Source organism: Vanellus vanellus, assembly GCF_965231255.1.
Source record: "Vanellus vanellus genome assembly, chromosome: 26".
Taxonomy (NCBI): domain Eukaryota; kingdom Metazoa; phylum Chordata; class Aves; order Charadriiformes; family Charadriidae; genus Vanellus; species Vanellus vanellus.
The window spans coordinates 3,700,205-3,724,416 of record NC_138931.1 but is presented as its reverse complement, the minus strand read 5'-3'; the positions used below and the strand labels follow the sequence as shown (position 1 = coordinate 3,724,416).

General features: G+C 48.0%; 1 protein-coding gene across 2 annotated transcripts in view; it reads right to left on the bottom strand.

Annotated features, from left to right (window-relative positions):
- Positions 1 to 15,708: 15,708 nt before the first annotated feature.
- DPYSL2 (dihydropyrimidinase like 2) overlaps positions 15,709 to 24,212 on the bottom strand; it is a 57,202-nt gene continuing 48,698 nt past the window's right edge. For both annotated transcript variants that reach the window (XM_082495793.1, XM_082495792.1), the window contains exons 11-14: positions 23,979 to 24,149; positions 20,956 to 21,135; positions 19,398 to 19,563; positions 15,709 to 18,608 (exon numbers count right to left, since the gene is read on the bottom strand). In XM_082495793.1, the coding sequence (XP_082351919.1) occupies positions 18,517 to 18,608; positions 19,398 to 19,563; positions 20,956 to 21,135; positions 23,979 to 24,149 (609 nt within the window). In that variant the 3' untranslated portion in view covers positions 15,709 to 18,516. The remainder of the gene's footprint in view (positions 18,609 to 19,397; positions 19,564 to 20,955; positions 21,136 to 23,978; positions 24,150 to 24,212) is intronic.

The following is a 24,212-nucleotide window of genomic DNA, read 5'->3' as shown; positions in this document are numbered from 1 at the left end:
TTGGAACAAATCAGGGAATTAACCAAAGAATTGTAGTTTAAAAAATGACTTAATATTTAGGAATCTAAGCGTCTTTGACAGCTACAAAACTGCAAATGCTTGTCTTCTTTCTAAGTGCACAAAAGCACAGATCATTTCTCTGGCAGACATTTCATTATTTCAGACTTTCTCTTCTAATGAGAAGCAGCGTTTTATTTTTCTCTTTATTCTTAAACCGCAGATTGTTACAGAGAGAACTGCAGCAGCCAGAAATGGGACTGGACGGAGCCTGACAACTCATTACTTGTACCTAATGAATTAAACCTCTTTGGGGAAGGAAGGCAGCACAAGAAGGGCACTCTCCTGGTAGGATCTCCTTATGCTTTCACACTGACACTTCTGTCCTGGCTGTCTCTATTGAAGGTTCTCCAGTGAAACGCCCTTGGTCTATATCACGTTAGCTCATTAACTCTCATGTTCAAGCCAGAAAGGAAGCACTTGCCTTCCTCTCTCTGGGCTTTATTTTCTCTTCCCTTTGGATGTCAGGCTGAAATCGTTCTTGCATCCTTCCATCGTGACTGCTTGTCACTGGGAATGCTTTCATGCAACACAAAGCCAGTGGGTGAATAATTTCTGGCCCAGAGCAAACACAGATCTATGACTATGGCATCTGCAGTTCGCCTTATTTCTAAATCGAACTCATAGGGCAGGCCTGATGCCAAGAGGTTTTTCTCAAAATAGGAGTTTCCACTCTCCCCTGATATGGGGCAGCAAACTGCACTTCCAAACTGGGAGACGTGCTAATATTATCTTCTCAGATGTTCCTGAGCTTTCTCCTAAGCTCTTTTGGTGCTCAAATGAAGCGGTTTTAGCGCTAGTGTAAGTTTTGGCAGCCCTGAAGGCTGAAATAATCTCAACTCAAAGCAGAGGGTGGCCAGGGGAACCAGCATGTTTCCAGCCCTTTCCCTTTGGTGACCACCATAGGTATGTTGGCCCGGCGGACCGGGCAGCGGGGAGGCCGTCTGGGCTCTCAGGAGAGCCTCGTTCAAGCAATGGCTTCGACACAAATCTTCTTCATGGTACAGTTTGGGCACATTCCTCGTTCCTGCTTTCCTGATAAACTGGCGGCGAACTCCATCCCCGGACTCCTCCTCACAGCTTGGAGGTGGTGGCTTTCCCCGGGGAAATGAGGTCTTGGTGGTCGCCGGGGCTTTTTTGAACCGTTTTTGCACCCTGCCGTAGCATCCTCAGGAACCAGGCTGTGAGGAAAGATATTTTAAAGTCAGTCTAATCTTCCCACGTACCCTTCAGGTCCTATTTTTCTGTGAGCAGTAATGCTGAAGGAGGCAGTTTGTCTTTTCCGCGCAGCCACGCTGAGGGAAGGGATAATTACAGGAGTTTATCTTTTCACTCCGCACCGTATTATTCAAAAGGGCGAGATATTTCCCTAGAAACAGTGCAGTAAGTGGGAGGGAAAACTTCCAGCAAACACTGTGCACTTCAATAGCATCTTTCATCAGAGAACGTGAAAGGGCTTTATAAACATTATTTTTTTATTTCCAAGTATTTTGCATTGGCCAAAGCTCTTCTCCCGCTGAAGGCAATGTACAATTCCTGTGGTCCTTCCCTGGGGCAGCCCGAGGAGCTGGGCAGCTTTTGAGATGCTGCCTAAGCCTTATTAAAGGTTTTTAATGTCCATTTCTTCAGCTGTAAAATTAGACAATGTGGCTTTGCCCAGAATCACACGATGGGTCGGCGAGGGATTTAGTGTGTTGTACCCAGGAGCTCTTTATATTCACAATTCTGGAAAATATAGGTTCAGCTGTACTCCGACAGAAGAAAGCAAATTTAATCCAGTTCTCCATCGTGCTCCTCCCCAGCTGCAAATATTTGGAGGGGGTTACATCCATCGCTCCCTTCTGCACGTCTTTGCGAGTGGTTCCGGGCGCTCTGCAGAGAGCATCTGGGTCTGGGATCGGGACTGGGGATTTTCCTCTGGGAGGCGAAGTAGGATTCCAAACCTCAGGCTTCCTCGATTCCCATTGCAGTCGACGAGCCGGTACCGTGCCTATAGCCAAGCACGTGCCAACATACTCTGCTAAATTATGGCCTAAAACTATCTTATAGGCACTTGCCTTTGGAAGCCCGTGTTAACGAGCACCGCTAGCCCCATTACAACACCCGGCAGACACAGCTTTTCAAAGATTTAAAACAAAAGTTGCAGAGCTTTGGATTACATCCCCTCTGTTGCTGTGGCTTGTTCATAACATGGGTATTTAAAAAATAAACTTATTATAAATAAAAAGGACCATTTAACATCCAAGTGACAAGTTACAGCGAAACTCAGAGTGTATAAATGCCAGGGGCTTTTTGCAGTTTATAAAACCTTGTTTCTAAGTTTATATAAAACATCTTGCTGGCTTTGTTGTTTTTTTTTTTTTTTTTAATATTGAAAGAACTCTAGGACCCAATCCAAAGACCACTGAAGTGGATGGAAATATTCTCATTGATTTAAGTGAGTTGGGATCAGCCTGTTTTTAATCTGGGATGGCTGCAGGGGAGCGGTTTCTCCAGCCCAGGATGGGCGACTCTTGCCCTCTGGTGGCTGTTGCTCACCCTAGAAATAAACTGCCAGGAAAAACTGCTTTAGAGGTGAATTAGAAAAAAAAAAAAAAAAACAACAAAAACAAACACCATCCAGCGTCACTGTGCTGGGAAGGGTGAAGTCTGCAGTAACAGAGAATGGATGTCTGTTCACACCAGCGTAGCCCCCAAGAGCAAAAAGGGGAAAAACCGTTTTTGTACTTTATCCCCTCCGACGTTTCCAGGTTTTGATGTGTTCGGCTGCATCGAGGGGGGCCGGAGGAGGATTTATCAGAGCTGCGCTAATGAGTTCTCCGTTGTTCATCAGATCGGAAGGCGCTGCCCAATAAAACTCAGCACCATCCACGCGCCCGCGTTGAACAGAGGCTGTTGCCAGTGGACCACGAAGACGGTTGCCCACAAGAGCGTAAGGCCCCCAGTTGCAGCTGGGTTCCTCCCACCGCCACCCTGGGGTTTGGTGAGGGATGCTCTGAGGGTTTGCTAGACCTTGCCAGGGTTAAGGGAACTGCCCCACTCCGTGATTTTGTAATGTTGGCAAAAGGCAGAGCAGTGCGGTCGCGAAGGACACAGTCTTTGCTGTTGAAATCAACACTGGACTGTGAGAAGAGAGAGGAAAACGGATCTGACCTGAAAACCTTTGAGCCCAAGGGGGTGGTTTTTTTTTTGCTTCTGAGAATCTGATTTATTGCTCTGGCATAAGAGTAAACCTGAGCATAGTTAGTTTAATAATATAGTTTCTGTGCGACAGCTTTCATGAGGAGAACCCGAAGCTGCTTACACAGGTGGCCAGAATTGTATTTCTGTTTTACAGAAGGTAAACTGAGGCACGAAGCCAGCCCCAAACCGGACATAAGCATGGCACCAATTTCAAGCATCTTCAGCGCAGGCATCCCCAACTGAGTTAGATGAGTAGACGCTCTTGGCACTCAGCACAGGGCAAGCAGCACTCTTAGGCACGTTGCAGCTCATCCCAGGAGAGAAGCCTTTCCCCCGGTCTTGGGGGAAAAAAGCTTTAAATGATGCTTGAAGGTGCAGAATCATAAATCACAGAATCACACGTCAGCTCTCGGGTTGTATTTGAGCTCTGAGTAGCACCTTTGGGGCTGTTTTCCTTATTCTTTTCCTTATTCAGGGCACGTCAAGCATTGGACAATTAGAGGAATGGTCCCCAGCCAGATGTGCGGCTGCAATGTGGGATGAACTGGAAAGTGCCTCCTGCGAGAGCTACCAGAGGCACCTCTGCCGTGGCACGTTGTCTCCCCGCCTGATTTGGTAGCCACAGCCTGGCGTGTTTCTAAAAGCACCTACGCTGATGCTAACAATAGCTCACCTCCCATCTGGATCCAGTCCTCAGGAAGGCGCAATGTTCCCTCTGTATCAACTACTGCTTCGTCTTCCGACCCGCGGGGCTGCCAGGCTGCGAGGAAGGCGTACTGCCTTGCCTGGGTGAGTCACTGCTGTCCGGTAAAGCAGGTAATGTTCTGGGCACCAATGTGGAGATGAGTGAAATCTGGAGGAGAGAAAGTGATGATTTTAGCAGGGAAAAGATCCATAATTATTCACAGGGATGTCTCTCTCTCTGTCTGCACTGTCAAACTGAAAAAACAAACTGTTCAGAATTATTTTGAGCTGATTTGTTCTAGCTGAAGTTCCCAGCACAATTGTTTAGCCAGAGCTGGAGGGAGGGAGGAGATGCTATAAGCCAGAATCTGATCTCAACTACCAGCCTACGAAGCTCATTCTAACTCTTTCCATGCCACGGATGATTTGTACCTTAGAACCTCAGATCCAAACCCATCGTGGATATGCAGGAACGTTGTGAAAACAGTAAGAGCCACAGCAGTAAAACTGGGATCAAAATCTGATACACATCCAGAGTAGTCCTGCTAAAATAAAGTAGAAAGATTTATACAGATTAAATAGATCTGAGCATATGCCTTTTGGGCCAAAGTTTGTTACAGTACAAAGTCTTTCGCGTCTAAGCAGTTGGTGAAATCCATAGATGACAGAGTCTGTGCCGGTGCAATCCAGTACCTCGTGATGGTAAGCAAATGCCTTAAGGACATCCCAAGGACTGGAGAATCTGATACCAGTAACCATGACCAGCACTGCATTCACATTTACAAAGGGGAAGCTAAGCCTGCTTTGGGGTTGCCAGCAAGGGTGTTTCCTGAAATATTGATTATAGGACTTTGGGGAGCAGTGAAGTGACACGTCACGTCTTGCAAACGTAAGAATCCATCTGGAGTCAAACCTGCGCTTTCTCTGAAGACGCCTGATGGAGGTGGGTGAGGCTTCTCCAGTAAGGGTCACCCCCCCCCGGGGCCGAACCCTGAGCACAGGGTCAACGTTACCAAGCCACAAGTGTCAGAGGGGCGGGTCGGGACAAAGGTTATGCTTGTCATTAGTTTTAAAGGACAGTTTCCTGCACAGATGCTTTCATAGTCCCAGTATGCAGCTTCAGCAGGGCGTCTCCTGGAGAACACTGATGCTCTGTCATCTCTACCTACTTCCTTCACCGAAAGGTAGAGGGACCCAGCACTTCTGCAGTATCATTCATGCCAAGCTGAATTAGTCCACTGGGAGCCACGGTTGCCCTGTAGCGGCTAAGACATGGCGTATCCCATTATCTGCAAATTAATAGGGTTGGACCTTTAATTCGTGTGTCGATCCAGGTGTCTCGGAGCTCAAACCCTGCTCCAGACCTGTGCCCGAGCAATAAGATGACAAGGACGCCAGCAAGGCGGTCCTCCAGGGAGGGGACTCCTGACCCCAGGGGGCTGTGCAGCGCTCGAGGATGGCAGCGACAGCACAGGGCTGACAGCATATGCCGCTTTCAAACGCAGCGAACCGGCGTGTGCCGAGACTAGGCAGATAATTCAATATTTACACGGGATTTCAACAGTAAAAGAATGTTGTTATGCCTTAAAAGCTTTTGGAGGATGAGATCCAAGATGGCACAGCAGGGCCATGGAACAGCTCCAAATCCTATTTCTTTGCGGTGAATTTGTCAAAATGAGGTGTTGACTCTGTCAATCGCTCGGCGAGCAGATGTTGCCCCATTCCCAAGGCCAAAGCTCCCAGTAGCCCTCCAACCTCAGGCTGCCGCGTGTGCCTTTGACCTTGTGGTTCAGGACGGCTCCAGAGGACGAGGCTGAGGCGCCAGGGTCAGGCTGAGGAGTCAGCCCGAAACGCTGTAGCAGCCACCTCACCCGGCGATGGGCTGGGCTCAGCAGATTGACTCATCTCCTGGTTCTGCCGTGGGATTCCGGCATAACCTGGGATGACTCTCTTCGTCTCTCTGGGCCCCCGTTCTCCAGCTTTAAAATGGAGAGCAATAACATACCTCCTTTATCCATCTTTCATAGCAACGCTCCGCACGGTCGCGTTTGCCTCAGACAATGCAGAGCCCCGGGTTTGGCTGGATGCTCCTCTACCGCCACTGCGTCATGGTCATGATAGCATGAATTTATAACAACCAAGTTGTGGTTCTTTTCCTACACGCGCTGCAGGAGCCCCATTCTTTACTCCTATTTTTGAAGCCAGAGGCAGTTACACAAAATCTGCGTTAGAAGGTGATGTATGACGGACCTTTGAAATCCGCCATGAAGCTGCTATTGTTCTTGCAAATCTGTTTACAGATTTAAAGAGACAAAAACTACTGACGGGTTTTAATCAACGGCCAAAACCACGGGAAGCAACACAGCAGCCGGGAAACCTCCTCTCTTCACCTGGCCCTGCAAGGGAGGGGGTTGGTGGTGTCTGGGGTGCACCTTGCCTCGGTGTTTGCCATTCCTACGGCTACTCCAAGTGCAAGTTCCTCGTGGCAGGGACTCTTCCTTCATCTAGACTTCATGCTGGGCAAATGGGACTGCGGCTCTCATCCGAAATTGCTGCCACCACAGTAACTAAGCCCAGCACCCTCTCTCTCTCTCTGAGAAGCGGAACAGGTACATCGCAGCCTCCCTCTTCTCCGTGGCGCTTGGCTCATCAGCTGTGCTTGTCCCCTGGCTTTTCTTTCCCCGTCCCTCTCCACTTGAATTTTAATCAGAAGCGGCAGCTGAACAGAAGGTGCCATTTCCATAGCTACGGAAGAGGCATCGACAGCGAGAGGTGATGGAGAGGCTTTTACCCAGATGCAGTCATCATTAACATTCACCATAATAACCTCGCCTGCAAGCACAGCCCTACTATGGCAATAAGAGGCTCGGACTGTAAATCCTTGGCCAGGCTTGTCTTTCATCACAGAGAACAATACCTTTTGGGGTCACATCTCTAATCTGCCAATTAATCATTTTTATACGTGGCCATGTTTACATATAAGCAGAGACCACTTTAAACCACGTACGGCTACACCGGCGGTTACCTTGGCTTAGGCACGGGTGGACAAGAATTGCCCTTTCTGAGGTTTTATGCATACACACACGCACGCACGCAGACGTACGCAGCATCTACCATCTGTGTCTCGCTCCTCCCACGGGACTGGGTTATGCCTCTTGAAACAACACTGCTTAACAAAGACAGTCTCCCGGCATTTCTGGCTGTCCCACTGAGTTATTTTGGGATGCTGGATAGGACCTTCCCCTCCATTGTCACTGTTTAGCTTGTTGTTTTGCTTGTCTTAAACCTTCTGTCCGTCCTTCTCAACAGCCTAAACCAGAAATATTCCCTCCCTCCAGGATCGTCCCAAAACCAATACATCGTTCAGGGGGAAAAAAGAAAACCTACCTTGTAATGCCATGGGGTTTCTTCACGGGGGGTGACTCGGGCCCGTTATGGTTTGTGTTTCATTTCAGGTACAAAACCCAGTCAGCGGGTGAGCCGAGAGGCTGCGTGGCATCTTTGGGGGACACGCTACAGGGGGACCGGCTCTGGCATTAGGTTGGGAGTCTCTCTGCAGCGCTGGCTGGTGCCCGTTACGGTGAAATCTCCCCTGCAGAGCTCCAGCCTTGTCCGTTTGGAGATTTGGAGATTTCTCCCCAAGCTTCCCACGCAGCAACGCAGGGTGAGGAACCGGATGAATAAAATGGAATTTGAACGTGAGGGAGGGAATGCGGGTAGGAGAAAATAACCCTTTGAGTAATTTATGAGGCACGTTTATAGCTGTTATTTATAGTTCTCTATGGGGGATTCACATTGTTCTCTGCCATCTGACATTATTTGGCAGTTTAGTGGTGCTTGCAAAAAAAAAAAAAAAAAAATACCCCAAACTCAAGAAAAACCAACCACATTTTTGATTAATAATCTTGAAAGCTCAGAGTGTCAGCAAGTCCTCAGGAAGACTGTCCCTGCTCTCCTCTAATAACTTATGGCTTAAAGGTACAAGGGCTTGATTAAAACTCTCATCACAGTAAATCAATGGTGGCTCAGGGAAAAGAGGTCCTTTCCCTCCCCCCTTTTCAGATAAAGTTTACTCGCTCGTGCTTTTCTGGCATTTGATTTTGCATGCATGCAAAAATACTAAATCAATGCCATCAGCAAAGCGCTCACTGGGGGTGCTTAGTCCTGTCCACGGCAAGCTGAAAGCATGCTTTTTTATGCATGTGCCTTCAACGTTATTTTTGGAGAGATTAATGAATTCAGGTGCAGTAAAAATAGTTTACCGCAAACAAACAACTTCCTCCTTAGCATACTGGAAGGATAAAGAATGTCATGTGCACCGACACAGCCTCAGTGGTACCCACCAACGAGGCAAAGCAGTTGCACCGTCGCTGTGGCTGTTTGGGGCAGCGGATGTCTGGAATGACCTTGGCTGTTTAGGAGCCGTTAATCCTAGCATTTACCTCGGCTGAGGCAGGAGACACATCTGGAGATGAGCAGAAGAAACCTCCCAGCCCCACTTATGTCTCGACGTGGGCACAAATACGTGGATCTAATTATAGGAGTGAGGTTCGCAGGAGGCTGGAAAATTAATGCCGATTCCTCCGAGCCTCCATGCTAGCGGAGCTGGGAAGGGCTCATTTCCATGCCTACCCTCACATCCTGTGAGAGGGAGAGGGTTTTTCCACTGTGTTTCTTAAAATATAAAATCTCAGGAGACTTCGCTCCGCCCGCTAAGCCCTGGTCACAGGGGAGCCCCCGTAGCCTCTGTAGGGTCTCTCCCGCGCTCAGCAACGTGGCCGCGGCAAGTTTGTCAGAGGAAAGGACAAAATACAACCGGCTTAAAGCAAAAAATGTGGGATGGTGGTTCATTACAGAATTGGCCCAGAGCCTGGGAAAGCTTGGTCCTCTCACCAGACAAGCTTTCGAGAGGGTAGGAGAGCAGAGGGGAGCAAACCACCGGGTTTTCTGTAGAGCTTTGGTCAATCCACAGAGAATTTGTGTCTCAGCCTTGAAATGTCCAGCTGGGCTGAGTCCGCCGGGACTTCACGTTTCTTTCGGACCAAGAGGTAATACGAAAAGGCCCAGAAAGGAAGGCCGCATTGAAACCTCATGATGTGCCTGCTCTTTAAAGTATCACACAAAGCAAGCCATTCCCGGGAACTGTCTAGCGTTTGGAGCCAGAAGCCAGAGTGCAGCTGATGAGCTGTGACATTTGAATGTCATCTAGTCCCAGTCCAACCCCCAGTTGCTGTTTGACTTGGCAACTGGCTTCCCTTCCCTGTCCCAGAAATGTAATGCTCCACCAAGGTGACATCCACCTCCAGACCTCTCTACTTCTCCCATGCAATGTTTGTCTTTGTCCTATAGGAGGAAAAAGCTACGGAGAGACGCATAAATAAAATAGGACATTTTCCTGCTTAGTTGATGTCATTAAAGGAGAGAGACGCAGCAGTTTTCATCATGCTTTGACTGCTTTCTAACAAAAATCTTGCAAGAATCTGTAGAAAAAAAAGCCTATGGGGTGACTCTGATGGGAATCTTAGAAAATCACTAGTGTCATTTGCTGCAGAATTTTGTGTGTGAATTAAAAAATGCAGTGAAAAAACCCAGATGATTCCCTATTACACTTACAGCCAATTTTGCTTTGGGAAAAAAAAAAAAAAAAAAGCAACCCAGAGATTATTTCAGTTGTGTATGAACCACCATCTATCTAATCTAGGACAAAGGAAAATATGGCAGGTTTGGGTGTTGAAAAGTTTAATAGATATACAAATGCCAAGGCCTGCGCGCTTTGTGTTTAAGGAGGTCCATATCTGTTTGTGGAGGAAGCAATGGGAACTGGAGTGAGAAACAGCCTCAAGAAACTGAGTAATGCAGTTTAAACATGAGTATCTGGTGCCCTCCTGTGGAAATGAGCCACTTCGGAGCCACCGGAGCAATTACCCACTGGTTTTAAGGAGCAGAAAGGTTTCCGGGGTAGGGATTACTTTTTGGACTTCGAATAAGACTAAGAACGATAGGAACTAGAGCTCAGTTAGCAATTTAACTAATCGTTTGTTTAAAAAAAACGTGTGATTTTCTGGGCTAACAACTGAGAAAGATTTACATATTCTTTGAGTAGCTGTAATAATCCCAGCCCAGTCCCGGATCACCCAACCGTCAGTAAACAACAGTCTGTACTGGCACGCCGCGCTCTGCTCGCTCCTATTTTAGGGACTGGCAGATGTGGCTGTTGCACAAATGGAATTGAAATTTCTGGGTGTGAGCTTAAGTGAAGTTTCTGAACACTCCTCTCCGAAATCTGAATGAACCAAAGCAGAAAAAAAGGGTAGTAATCATCGTGGTTTGGAATTGCAATTCAGAGAGCAGAACGAGTTATCCTCAGACAAAGCTGTGCAGGTAACACTGATTTGTGATCTACCTTATTTATTCTGGCGTATGCACTACTATATATCGTAGGAATGTTTTGCATGTCAGACATTAAATATAAATGCCCTCAATTGCTGAGTGAGTGGGGTCTGGCTTGCCCACCAAACCATGAATCTCTTGTCAGCCTCTCCTTTCCAACCCTAACAACTCAACACTGTGGGTTCAATGTGATCACTCTCATACTCACAGTTTACATGGGGAAAATGAGCAATTTAAAACTTTTTTTTTTTTTTTTTGACCAATAAGCATTACTACTTTTTAAACTGCACTCAGGGAGAGCGAATATTGGCCTTATTTGCAACTTTAAAAAAGGACTGCTGCCAAAAGACGCTCTGCGTTTTCCATACGCGCTTACATATACCAGCAACAGGAATCCGCATCCACAGCCAGAACCTGAAGAACGCAGGCTCGTCGGGTCGGATCTTCCCATGCTTTTAGATGGCGTTACGAATAACACGCTCTTTCATCACTTCGGGGTAGCCGGGCTGTAACTCAGATGAATAAAGCAGCAAAGGGTCAGCGAGGGGAAGGCGTCGCAGCCTTCATCACCGCACATTAGCTGTACAAGCTCATAAATATCGAGTGCGACGCTGGTTGTGGATCTGTTGCTCTCATCGACCCGTGGGACACGCTGCAGCCCTGCAGCAGGAGGTGGTGGAAGACGGCCAGAGCCGCGCGGTCGGCTCGGCGGCTGAGCCCCCCCCCCCCCTTCCAGAGAGCGCTACCACCCCGGAGAACAGCCCCATGGTGGGCTCAGGGGGATCTTTCCTCTCCTGCGGGGAGGCACAACAAATGAAAGGCATGGCCAATTCAAATCGGGGGGGTGGGGGGTGGGGGAATTAACCATGAAGATGATTAATCCATGGAATAAATAACCAAGGGATTTTTCTGCCATTTGAGGCTTCGCAAGTCAGCACGGAAAGACTCACTGTGAGGCATCTGCCAAGCTTTACTGGTTAATGGCTGGAGAAAATGCTTGCGGAAAGAACACCACGCTGGAGTGCTTAGTGGTAAATCCGCAGGGAGAGAGCCGAGGCTGTAAGGCAATCGCAACGTACCCGAGGTAGCAGAGGGCAACTTCTCTGGCCTGTGTTATATGGGAGAAAAAAATGGCTAAGCTCCTCTAATTGTGGAGTGGTCAGCTGGCAAAGTTCGCAGCCTTACAAGAAGACAGAGGAACAGGAGGAGCAGGAGCAAAGAAGGAAATGGTTCTCCTGCAGCTCGTAGCCGGCAGCTAGCTCCTGGAAAGAGACGGCGGCACAGCTTAGTGCTGAAGGGAATCAGGTTTTATTCTTTTCGAGAAAAAAAGTGATTCGGTTTTCTCTGAGTTTGTTTTGTTTTTTAAGGGAAAACTTTTACACTACTGGTAAAAACAACAAAAAAAATCTGTATGTTTCCCAGGTTAGATGGAAAGGATCATTAGGGGGGTTTGCACTTCAATTTTTCACTATTTTCTTAAGGAGAAATGAATGGAACAACTAATACGATAAACTAAACATTGATAAACTGTTGATAAACTAAACTCTTACTCCCCTGCCACCAGTAGCTTCTTACACACAAAGGCAGTGCCAAAAAAATTGTTAACCACAGAATAAGGGCAGGAAAAGGCAGGGAAGAAACAGAACCAGATTGGAGGAATTAAAACCCTGCCATTTCTTCAAATCTACCTTACCTCTGGTTTGGGGCATCATGCTTTTGTGGAGAAAAGCCATAACCTGTTTTTTTTAAAAAAAAAAAAGGTTGCGTGTCGTCCCCCCCCCCGTAACTACATTGATAGATAAAGTTTATGGCTTTCTCTGTATTTTATTATAGGAGGATGTCTTGTTAGGCTTAAACCATAGCAGAATACACTCAGATGATTCATATCTTTTTAACATTGAAATACTATCCAATATATTAATATAAAAGAGAGGATATATGTGTATGTCATCCCTCTGTCACAGTAATCATAAGTCCTCTGCATATTTTACATTTATTACATCCTATATCATTCTTAAGCTGATTCATGGGCCTCGGGGGAGTTTGTCATCTTCGTTTTTGCATGTCCTGCTGCCACCTAATGGCAGCGAGCTCAGCCTGCACCTCTTGGGCTAAAAAGGGGGAGAAACCTGCTTCTGAACCTTCCAGAAGCTCTGTAGAGTACTAAATTCTTTACTTTTTAGAGTCCTAAAAATCTCGGGAAATTTAATTTCATTCAACGTAGTATTAATTAATAGGATTTTTTTCCTGCATAAGCTATCTAGAGTCATGCATAGTACCTGAGTTAGGGGGGGGGATACCGCCTTCCCAGCCGGAGGGTTACCCGCCGGTGGGGTTTATTTATTTGACGTGCAAAGGCAGAGGGCCCGTGAGGCCGAGGAGCTCTGGGGGGGCCGTGCACCCAGACCCCCCCCAGCTGCTGGGGGGAGGGACGGAGCTGCAGAGACACTGGGTTTGGCCGGCAGGAAGTGCAAAATAAACAACTTTGCCGCTAAACTGGTGTGGTTGGAGAGAGGTACATATATGTGCTTCTATGTATGTATAGGGAGGTGATTCTCCCCCTCTACTCTGCTCTGGGGAGACCCCCCCGCGGTGCTGCCTCCGGCTCGGGGGGTCCCCACAGCAGAAGGACACGGAGCTGTCGGAGCGGGGCCAGAGGAGGCCCCGGAGCTGCTGGGAGGGCTGGAGCCCCTCTGCTGGGAGGACAGGCTGGGAGAGGTGGGGGGGTCAGCCTGGAAAAGGCTGCCGGGGAGACCTCAGAGCCCCTTCCAGTGCCTAAAGGGGCTCCGGGAGAGCTGGGGAGGGACTCTGGATCAGGGAGGGGAGCCATGGGATGAGGGGGAATGGTTTGACACCGAAAGAGGGGAGATTGAGATGAGATATTGGGAAGAAATTGTTGGCTGTGGGGGCGGTGAGCCCCCGGCGCGGGGTGCCCCGAGGAGCTGTGGCTGCCCCATCCCTGGAGGGGTTCAAGGCTGGGTTGGACGGGGCTTGGAGCAACCTGGGCTGGGGGGAGGTGGCCCTGCCCAGGGCAGGGGGGTGGGAACCAGATGATCTTCAAGGTCCCTTCCAACCTAAACCATTCAGTGATTCTATGTATATAGAATATATGTATAGCTGTAGATATAGATATATCACGGCCAGGCTGGATGGGGCTTTGAGCAACCTGGTCTAGCGGAAGGTGTCCCTGCCCAGGGAAGAGGGGGTGGAAAGAGATGGTCTTCAAGGTCCCTTCCAACCCGGACCATTCTGTGACTCTATGATATAAATAAGTCCTAGGTCACTGAAACCTTGGCTTTGAAAATCACGTGCTCGGTCTCAGCCCACACTGAAGCAGGACAGCTGAGAACCAAGGGCCAGTGACAGTTGCTGGTCCCAACACCTACCACTAAGGAATAAATCAAGCCACATTGTCCTCAGCTCTGATAACCCACCTCTCCTCACGAGCTGACAGCTCACGTTCCAGGTCACTGAGTCAAATTCATCCTCTACTTTCTTTCTCCTCCTTTCAGCCACTAATTCTGTATCAATGTTAAGATCAGATTAGATCTATAATTGGGTCTCACACCTGTGCCCGCAGACCAGTCAATTGGAGGCCAGAACCCAATCAGCGCACACGTAACGAGCCGTGAGCGGGGCCTCATTGCTGCCAGTGTAAGGAATTACCTGGATTAACGGGTTGACAAAATATGACTACTCTTGTGCTCTTCTGTAGCAGCAACGCAGCACCGCACCACTGACCTGAGTATCTTCCTCAGATTTCTCCCTGGCTCCGTTCCTCGTGTGCGTTAGGTTTAGATCTGGCTGTGGATGACTTCTCCCTGACCTCAAACACTTCTATACGCTTCAGTTGGTATCTTTTGGCCTGTTCCAACACGGACCGGGTTCACTGCATGCCTGGAATTGATTTCCTGAGGAAGAGGTTTCTTTCTTTCCAATTTAGGCACTGGAGGAAGAAATAATGATAGAATCAAAACAAAGGGAGGCTCTGCAGATGTGTGTTAACCAACCACCAGTGCTTCAGGCTGAGTGTATCTTCCACGGGGATATTATAGAATCATAGAATCATAGAATCAGTGAGGTTGGAAGGGACCTTTAAGATCATCAAGTCCAACCATTAACCTACCCTGATAAAAACACCACCACTCCTAAACCATGTCCCTAAGCACCTCATCTACCCTTTTCTTAAACACCTCCAGGGATGGTGAATCCACCACCTCTCTGGGCAGCTTATTCCAATGTTTAATAACCCTTTCAGTGAAAAAATGCTTCCTAATATCCAATCTAAACCTGCCCTGACGTAACTTGAACCCATTTCCTCTTGTCCTATCATTGGGACAAGCTGATAAATCTTATACACAGCTACTCACCAACTCTCTTCTAGGGGATCTGATTGCATATATGCTAATATCTAATTTAAGCTGCCAGTAGCCAATAACTGCATGTTGGTGACAGAGTCGGGATCCCCACACTAACCAGAAACCTTTTTACTTAGTGGATGACCATTGCCCCTTCTCAACGGATGAAAAGGAAACCCTCTTAAAACTCCCCCCTGGAGAGGGCTGCCAGGTTTAACGCGGCGCAGAGAGCTAGCCGCATTTCACAGACTGCTTCACCATTTGGTTTCGTTCAGATGAGGAACAAGAGCTAAACATCATTGCAAAGCCAGCTGCAAACTCCAGCTGTGCTCGGATTTGGGGGCAGACCCCCGAGAGGGTCGTTCTGAGGGATGCAGGGATGCAGCAGCCGCGGGTCTGAGCGGCTGAGAGCGACGCCGGCTCTTTCTCAGCCCTTCCCACGATCCGGCGCGATCCCACTCACAGCATCTCTGCGACAGTAAATCCCAACCACCACCACCACCACCACCACCGAAAGCGCCGCTGGCACTTTTCCAGCCGGCTCTAACACTCCCCATTCCGTTATCTGTGTGTGGCATCTATTTACGGCTGTACTTTCTCTCCCCTCCTCCACCACTGTTGGGGGGGGTCCGAGCAGAAACACAGTGGAGGGCTGAGGGCTACGCCAATAGTTTTAGCTTCTTCCCGCTCGCGCTTCGGCAGCGACCTCTGCAATGCAGAGCCAGTTTTCAGGCAAACGTCTCTGCTTTGGCCAAATACTGCTTTAAACAGACAACTGCCCCGAGAAGAGCCTCGCTTTTCCCTAACGGAGATTACGCTGTGGACCACTGATTCCTCTTTACCATCACCATCTTCCCAGGAACCACGGGACCTTATCTTCAGCTCTGCTACTGTACATCTCGCTCCTACGCAGGACTCCCATCAGCCCACATGAGCCCTGATTTTGGGGCCCAATCAGTTTTTTTAACCTGTTGAAGTTACGCCGTTGCACAGAACACGTTATCGCCTTGAGACACAGATGCACCTAGTGAAACAACAACATTTTGTCTTTATTAGGAGTTCCCATGGTAATATAACACAGAGTTCTTAAGGAATAAAACACAAGACTTGGGGTTGGGGTGGGTTGTTTTTTTTTTTTTTTGCCATTGAGACAATGGTCAAATATCAGTACTTCTTTTTGTCTACACACATGATCAGCTTTAGCACTTACAGCTCCTCCACTCATGGTTCACAATCACAAATCCAAGGGTTAAATCCAGCTAGTATTAAATCCTACTTTTTTTTTATTTTATTTTTAGAGCTTCAAGTCACTGCGGTTAATTAATTAAAGTCATCGTCTTTTTTTTTTTCTTTAAGCATTTACATATGACATTCATTAAACAGACACAAAGCGGACGAGCTCTCACAGGAAAAAACATGCTTACATAGCCTGCAAAAATCTTTTTTTGTGATTTTTTTTTTTCCTTTTGAAGAACGAATTAAAACTAAAAAGTCATCATGAGTCAGTGAAGGAAAAAAAAAAAAAGGAAGACTTAAGTGAATACTGAAGAGCCGCAAGTGTTTCGTAGAATTGAAACGGATCTACAATTCTTTTTTTTTTTTCTCCCCAACTCGTTCAAATTGATTTTAACATACAGGTGAAAAAAAAAAAATGAAAATAGCTGCAATATATATTAAGTTCACGGATTACTTAACAAACAAAGTGCAAACTCTTTTATGCAAAACTAAGAGACCCGAGAGTTAAACCTAAATCCAAAATGCATGGATGAAAACGGCAATGTTTTTCTTAACTTTTGTGTCCAAAGGGGCCTAAAGGAATCAGGTGCTGACGCTGGGAGGGTTGGGGTACCTACACAGCTTCCAGATCCTTTGCAAATCCCAGCATTGATACTTAGTAACAGCAAATTTGGTTTCGTAAAAGCCTTCATATATATAGTTTTTTTTCCCTAAAAGAACCTGTAAACACCACTTAAGAAAATACAAACATGGAAAAACAAGGTCGATGTAGGTGGCGGAGTACAAACAGAAGAGAAAGCAGAAGATGCAGCCAAGTGCCAGGGCATGCGGACAGTGGCGGTAACGCCGAGTTAACTGCGGGCAGAAAAGCTCTCTGAGCAAAGAGACGGGCCCAGTCCTCGCGACCCTCCGGTTTAAGTGGGAATCTAATGGTGCAGATTTATGCTCCGTGTCCTGAAAATACTAAGCCGCCAATACCAGGGCTAAAAGACCCTCAATCCCAGAAGACGGTTAAACGCCCAGATCCCGCCGCCAGCCACACAAGCTGGGGCTCCTCGACTCAATCCAACTCGTGGCCTCCGGTTTCCCAAATGGGAGGCAGCAGGCGGCTGAGGACGGGCGGGGAACCAGCGGGCTTTCTCGTGAATATTTGCACAAAGGCAGATTCCTGAAGCAACGAGGGACTGTGAAATTCGCACCCTCTGTGAGAGATTCTCAGCTGCTGTTGACCCATCGAGCTGCTCTGAGGCTCCCAGTTACAACAGCTGGGCATCTGGACTCCAACTGGAATTGCCGCAGATGCTCAGGCACACACTCAACTGACCGGCCTTTCCAGGAGAGCTAAAGATAAGCTCTCGTAAAGTTTTAAATAACCACTCATCGATGCCCAGGAAGGGGGACCGTGGCTGCTACAGAAACCTTTCAAGCAATGTGCTGCTCTTTGCCCATGGCTTATCCATTCCCACCTCCAGGAAGAGAAGACAAACTAACTGCTAACAGCTTCTCAAGAGACTCCGTCGGAGCTCCTCAGCCCCTTTCTTTGCACCAGCTCAAGACCGAGTACACTGAAGTGAAGATCATAGCTTATGAACCTGCTCTGCGACCTCCTATCGCGGCGAAGTGGCAAGCGTTGGCTGGAATGATGCAACCTAGGAACACCTGAAGTACCAGGGTGGCAGTGGCAGTGACGCTGGCGGGAGTCTGTAACTCGCATGAGGTTCAGGAAGGAGCGGGAAGAACAGGGAGAACCCCAGTTCTCAGATAAGGCTTCGTAAACACAATGATACAAACATATTAAAAACACACACACAAATATTGAAAAAAAAAAAAAAAACAAACCAAAAAGTTTCCTCAAGGACCTAATTTGCAGCAAAATCCAGAAGGAAAAAAAAAAAAAAATATGAAAAAACAAACTGACAGAACCAAAGTCCCCAACGATTGTAGCTCACCCGCTGGCTGGGTGCGCTGCGCTTTGTCAATTCCTAGTGCTGGGTCCTGTTTCTCTCCCTTGGCAGCAGACAGCTATTCGGTGACCTCAAAGGCGGTGGTGGGGAATGGTTACAGACAGGGATCCGCGTCCCTCCGTGCTTGCCTAGCTATGCTGCTGGAACACAGAACCCTACAGAATATCCAGTTTAAAACCCTTGAACTACTCTTCTGCTTGACATTTAAAAAAAAAAAAAAAAAAAAAAAAAAAAAAAAGCTATTTTTTTACATTTATTATTTATTTATTCCTTTTTTTTGTGTGTGTCTTAAAGGCAGCTCCCGGGAAATTCACTTTATCCTTCCTTTATTAAAAGAAAGATGCTGAATGGGACAGAGGCCACATATCTCAAACATCCTCTTTACATTTACTTTTGCATGTCAGAGGTGTCAAAACAGGGTTTATTTCTTTAAATGTGTACGAGCTGAGGGGGTGAGGGGGGGGAAGTGAGAGGGGTTGGTGAAGATGAGGAGGGAATCTGAGGGGACTGAAAGAGGCGCCTTACTTCAGCCCCCCCCTCACTGGTTGCCCGCAGTAACTGTCACAGGCTCTAAAAGAATCAAAAAGGGTCTCCAGGTGCCCCCGTCCCCCGGTCCGCTAGGCGGGCACAGAAGGGGTCGGTCCTTAGCCCAAGCTGGTGATGTTGGCACGTCCGCCGGGCGGTGCCACGATGCGCTGAGTCGTGCGGCGTGGGATGTTGTCGTCGATCTGTGCCCCTGCGGGAGAGAGAAGAAGCGTCAGGTGTCCCCGTGTGTCCCCCCCCCACCCCGGGGCCAGCGGGAGCGGGAGAGGAGGGAGCCGCAGGACACGGGAGTGGGGAGAGCACGGCTGCACTGAACCCATCGAGCCCTCTTAGGCCGAGCTCCAACGGCGGGCACCAAAATCCTCGGAGGAAAATCCCTTACTGGCCTCCAGTGCCTTAATTCTGCTGGAACCTGTTCTGCACCAGTACCTCCGCACCCAACACCTGAGCCGCCCACAGCCCTGCACAGACAAAAGTTGGGTAAATGCTATTCCCTCAGCGAGTCTTTTCATCGTTTTCCCTTACTGCACTGAAACTGCACCCTGAGAAATCCCATCTGCCACAGGCCAGACCCACAGCGGGTCGCAGCTGGCAAAGCTCCGCTGAAGTTGGTGCCATCTGCCCCCTTCAGACACCCGCTGAGGACCGAGCCCAGAGCGCAACGGGGCACTCGGCATTCACGCCACGGCACGAAGAATAATAATGATTATGGTATTGAGGATTTTGTAATAGCTCCCGCTTATAGTAATATAATATATAATGCTTATAATAATAAGCAGGACTTCGTGATAGCTCCTATATTGCTCCTCTTCCTTCCTAAAGGAAGCATAACCTCCTCCTTTAGCTTGGAGGCATAACCTCCAAGCTAAAAACACGTCACAGCCTCTCTCGTTGCCTTCCAATTTCAGCAGAATTAATTCAGAGTACGGCAGTATAAACAAGCCGTGATTTCAAAGCGGTTTAGCCCGGTGAAAGTAAGTACCAGACAAGCTGAATCCGGACTGGTGCAGGTTCCTCACGGGTGGGGCCTGCTGTTTGGCAGGAGATGTCTTGGCTGAAGACGCTGGTGTGACGGTCTTCGGCGTCACCGACACTTCGCAGACGGGTCCGTCGTAGAGACCTCGCGGCACACCCCGCAGCTCCGCCAGCTGCAAGACACAGACGCAGGCAGCCTTCAGGGTCAAAACAGCCTTCAAAACGGCACCGAACAGCTGGCCAGATGTGGCTAAGCCAAAGACACGCCTTTCAAGATTTGCCTCTAGTAAAGAGGATCTGCAATCATACGAAATCTCCTCCGCACTGGTCCTCGGCAGCAGCGCGGGTAAAGCGCAGCGTGCTGAGGACCGCTGGTGTGTGCAGCCTCTGCCCTGCACCCCAAGCTCTGCCCCTTAACGATCTCGACCCACCTGCTGGTGTATTAAAGGCTCCCGACGACTCTCAAATGAAAAACCTATTACTCATCCCCAAAACGCAAACCAATGCCGAGACAGAGGCAGCTCTGCCCAAGGAGGAGCCAGGCCAGCTTCAGATGGGGTTAAATGCAATTATTCCAGTTGAGATGCTGCCCAATTGGATTTATAGGTCAGACACGTATTTCTGTGGGAGACACACCAGAAACCACCCGTCTGTTTTCTGCGGTGCTAAATTATTAGAGGTTGTAATTTTGATAACTTGCAATTGCTTCAAAAGAACAATTAAGGAAAGATCATTTGCAAGGAATGTGAAGATTACCCAAGGTCGGCAGAACTAACACAGCTCTAGTTTTGTCCAGGAGAGGGCAACACTTCAACTGTCAAAACACTTTCCTCCTCAGAAGTCTGATTTCATCTAGAAATAAACTCCTCCAAGTCCCAGCAGCTAGGCTGCAGCTGAGTGCAGTGTCATCTTCTCTGTCGGTTTTCACTAACTAAAGGCATATCAAAAAGCAGTTTCTGTTCTGAATGGGTGTATTTTACAAAAACCACTTTTCCAAGAATTTTAGCCTCTTCAAAATAGAATAATCTCACTTTTAAACAGTCAGTAGGCTGTGCCTGTGACTCACCAGTCACCAGACAAGAGCACCTGATCGTCTCTGACAGATGGGAAAGCAGCATAATGTATGTATAAAAATAAATCAGAATTCTAAATTGGCGTGTTAGAATTAGAATTCTAAATTGTGCTTGATATATAAATACAATCAATAACTTCTCTTGGTACTTCTGAGACGGGAGAAGCCGGATGGGTCATTTGCAGATTGACCCATGTCCAAAAGGGACAGTTCCTGGACACATGCCTACGTGTCCCAAGACAGAGGAGAATTAAAGAGCGGAAAAATAAAATTCGCAGAAAATCCAAGCTCAGGCCGAAGCATATTCCTGTAATGACTCAAGTGAATAGCAAAAATGAAAGAGGGATGAGATAAATATGGCTCCTGTCCAGGGAACGTTTTCTGTTGCAGAAGCGTGTGTCTGCGAGCCAGGGGACAGCATCTGTTTTCCACCCACTTGAACTCAGGAGTTTCGATGAAGAGAACAACTGTGCATCCAACCGTTTACGCTCACCCTGCTCCTCGCTTTGATGCGCTTGTAAACGAAGTCAGGGAACGGTTTCCTGGGGATATACCGGCCAGATCCCTCGGTGACGTGGAGATTCCCATCCTCCAGCACGATCTTTCCCTGGCTGATAACCACCAGGGGAGACCCACGGCACTCCATGCCTTCGAAGATATTGTACTCCAGAGACTAGAAAAAACAAAAAGACAGCATGAGGCAAACATATTCGTGCCAGCAAAGCCTGCCGTGCTTTAATTAGACATCACCAGTCATGCTAATTGCCAAAATTCTAAGGACAGATGGAAGAAAACAGCATTTACCTACATTTAACAGAAAGGCTGGTCTTTATTATCAGTCTCAATTTAATAAGGATTTACTCGTGCAAAATTTCAACCGAAACGGGACTCAAAGAGGAAATAGAGTTCCAAATGAGAATATCTCAAGGCCTACCTGTCTAAATGCCTCTAGGCGCCTATTTCTTCTTCTGAACTGCGGGGGGTTTAGGAGCCAAATAAAGTTTTATCTGAGTTTCATACTAAAAATAACGACAGTTTTGAAAAGCTGTATTTCAAACCAGTAGTTTGGGTTGATGGGTCAGGGACCAGGACAATCTTGTTTTACTCTAATGGGATTCCTCATCCTCAATTAACAGGATTGGAAACATCGCACCACGGAAAAAAAGACAAGTTTTGAAGGAATCGCTGGTAAATGTCCCACCCATGAAGTACCCTGGAACGAGATGCACCACAACCATGTTATTTGGGGACTGGTACTGTAGTGACCATCTCTGAGACAAATCCAGGTCTTTTTTACCGAGTTAATAATGGGGTTTGCTCTTGAAGCGTGTTGTAAGCATGGGCAGGCTTGACTGCAGATTTGCAATTAGCTAGAATGGCGGTTAAACCGACACTGACCCGGGTCCAGGCTGAAAAAAAGTTGTGGTGGCAAAGGAGGAGGCTTGGTTAGAAGCTTATGAATTAGGCTGGTTCCAAGAACAACACTATCTCCCCTCTCTAGCTCCTAATGTTTCCTTGCCAGACAGTGGCAAGAGCAGTGTGAATGCTTGGAAAATATCCGTATGTTGCTCTAGCATTTAAAAAAGCAACAATCATCTGATGCCACATAATCACTACGTCTCCTTGTGTTGCTGCCTGACTTTCAAAGGGGCTTTTGTTTTATACTTGACCAACCCGGGACGCCTTGCCTCTAAAGGCATCGCTCCTATCCATTTCTCCTCTAACACAAGGCACACATGCAGCGTGAGACACAAAAAACCCCAAGAGGTGTAATGCCAGATATAGCAGGGGATGGAACAAGAGAAGGGAAGAGCTTAGAGCGGGGCTTGTAAGAAAAAAAAAAAAAAAGCTATTTCTTAGACAGCCCTTCAAGCTCTGAACAGACAGCTTAAAAAGGAGAGCCCTTCATCCTCCATAGTCTCGGCACCAGTTTGAACGTGGAGCCGCAGCCTTTAGCACCAGCTGGTCATGGAGTGCCGCGGCTCTGACACGGTGCAGGAGTTTCGGGGGGATCGACACTCCTTAGCCTACAAAGCTTTTCCTAACCGTCACGGCGGCTCTGGGTCTCCTTCAGCCCAGCCCAGATCTATGGCAAAATCGTGGAGTCGGTCCTGACTGTACTGGACCAGATCCACAAAAGATAAAAGTCTCCGAGTTTTGCGTTAGGAAATTGAAAGAGTCCAGTTCATTTCCTAAGGAGCACAGCCATTAAATGGCAATGACTTTCAATACTCTCTCCAGCAAGCTACTTCCAGCTCTCTGAGCCAGTCCTAAGCACAACCCCAGCTTCAGACCACCACACTGGGCACCTAACAGCGGTACGTCCCTGGGCTCCCTCCTCTAAGTCGTTCCTCTCCAGGCTGAAGGTGTGATGAGTCTGGAAGCACCTCTAAGGCGATTGAAGTGACCAGACTTCTGGGTCTGGGCGCCTCTGTTGGAAGTCTAAGCAGAGGCAGGATGAGTCCAGCCATCTGTGACCAATTCTGACACAGCGTTAAGTCACAGGGAAGCGAACCAAACCTTTAAAAAAAAGTTTCTTTGTGAATATGCCCAGGGATCCAAGTGTGGAAGAAAATTTTGCTCCTTCAGCTCCAGAGTGAATGAAAGCATTCACGGAAAAAAGAACAAGGAGGTTTTTTTTCCAGGGAAACATTCCATAGGTTCATCGCCAGCAGTGAAACAAGTCGTCAACAAACGCAAACAGTGGTTGCTTTCTCTGAGACAGTGCTCGAATGTCACAGGGAGACTCCAACCAGCCCTCTGCACTGGGACCACTCTGCACAGTTTCCCACAGGGTGGGAGAGCCTTTTCACTGCAGGAAGCAGGTATAAGATGTGGGACGCAGCTGTGGGCCACGAGCAAACATTGCCTCTTAACAGTGCCACCACAAAGCTGCAGAAGAAACAAGGGGAAGGTCTGGTCAGCCTGGGTGCTGCCTTCTGCCTCCCGGTGCCAACTAACACTGGGATGATCACCAGTAAAATCATGTCTAAGTACGACTCCACACACACACACACACACACACACGCCAGATCAGTACATGGTGTGAATCCACTCAGACCCATTGGTCTGGATCAGATCTCCAGCGAAGGTGTCCATGAGCTGACAACCTTCGCCGACCCCGACTAGGAAAAGGGCAGTTCACATTCCCACTGCTAGTGAGTCCGGAGGTCATAAATGACACATTGTGCTAAGAGGCCCTTTGATATTTTAGCAGATTTAAAGAGCTTTCTGTGCGCTCAGAGCCAAGCATCCAAGGCTCGGAAAGAGCAGACCATCTCTTTGCTCCGAGGGGAATCAATAGGTATTCATGTAATTTCAGATTTGGATTCAATCATCTTCCCTTCTGCTCACACAGCTGAGCTGCACTGGGTGTAAGACCGGAGAGGGTTTGGGGCATCGAGAAAACAAGGCCCTGAGTTGTCAGGAGCTCTAGTTCTCGGCAGCAGAGCCTGGCACTCAAGGAAGAGAGGAGGAAACGAGCAGCAGAGCTCACACCGTAGAAAATATCCTTACTATGTTATGAGTCTTGGCGGAGATTGTCTTGACGCTGTCAGGATCCCAGATAACCAGGTCTGCATCCGAGCCCACTGCAATGCGGCCCTTCCGCGGGTACAGGTTAAAGATTTTAGCTGCATTTGTGCTGGTCACGGCAACAAACTGGTTCTCATCCATCTTGCCAGTCACCTAGAGAAAGACAAAAGGAGTCACTGCATTAGCCAGGTGGGGACCGCTCCGAAAAGCACAGCA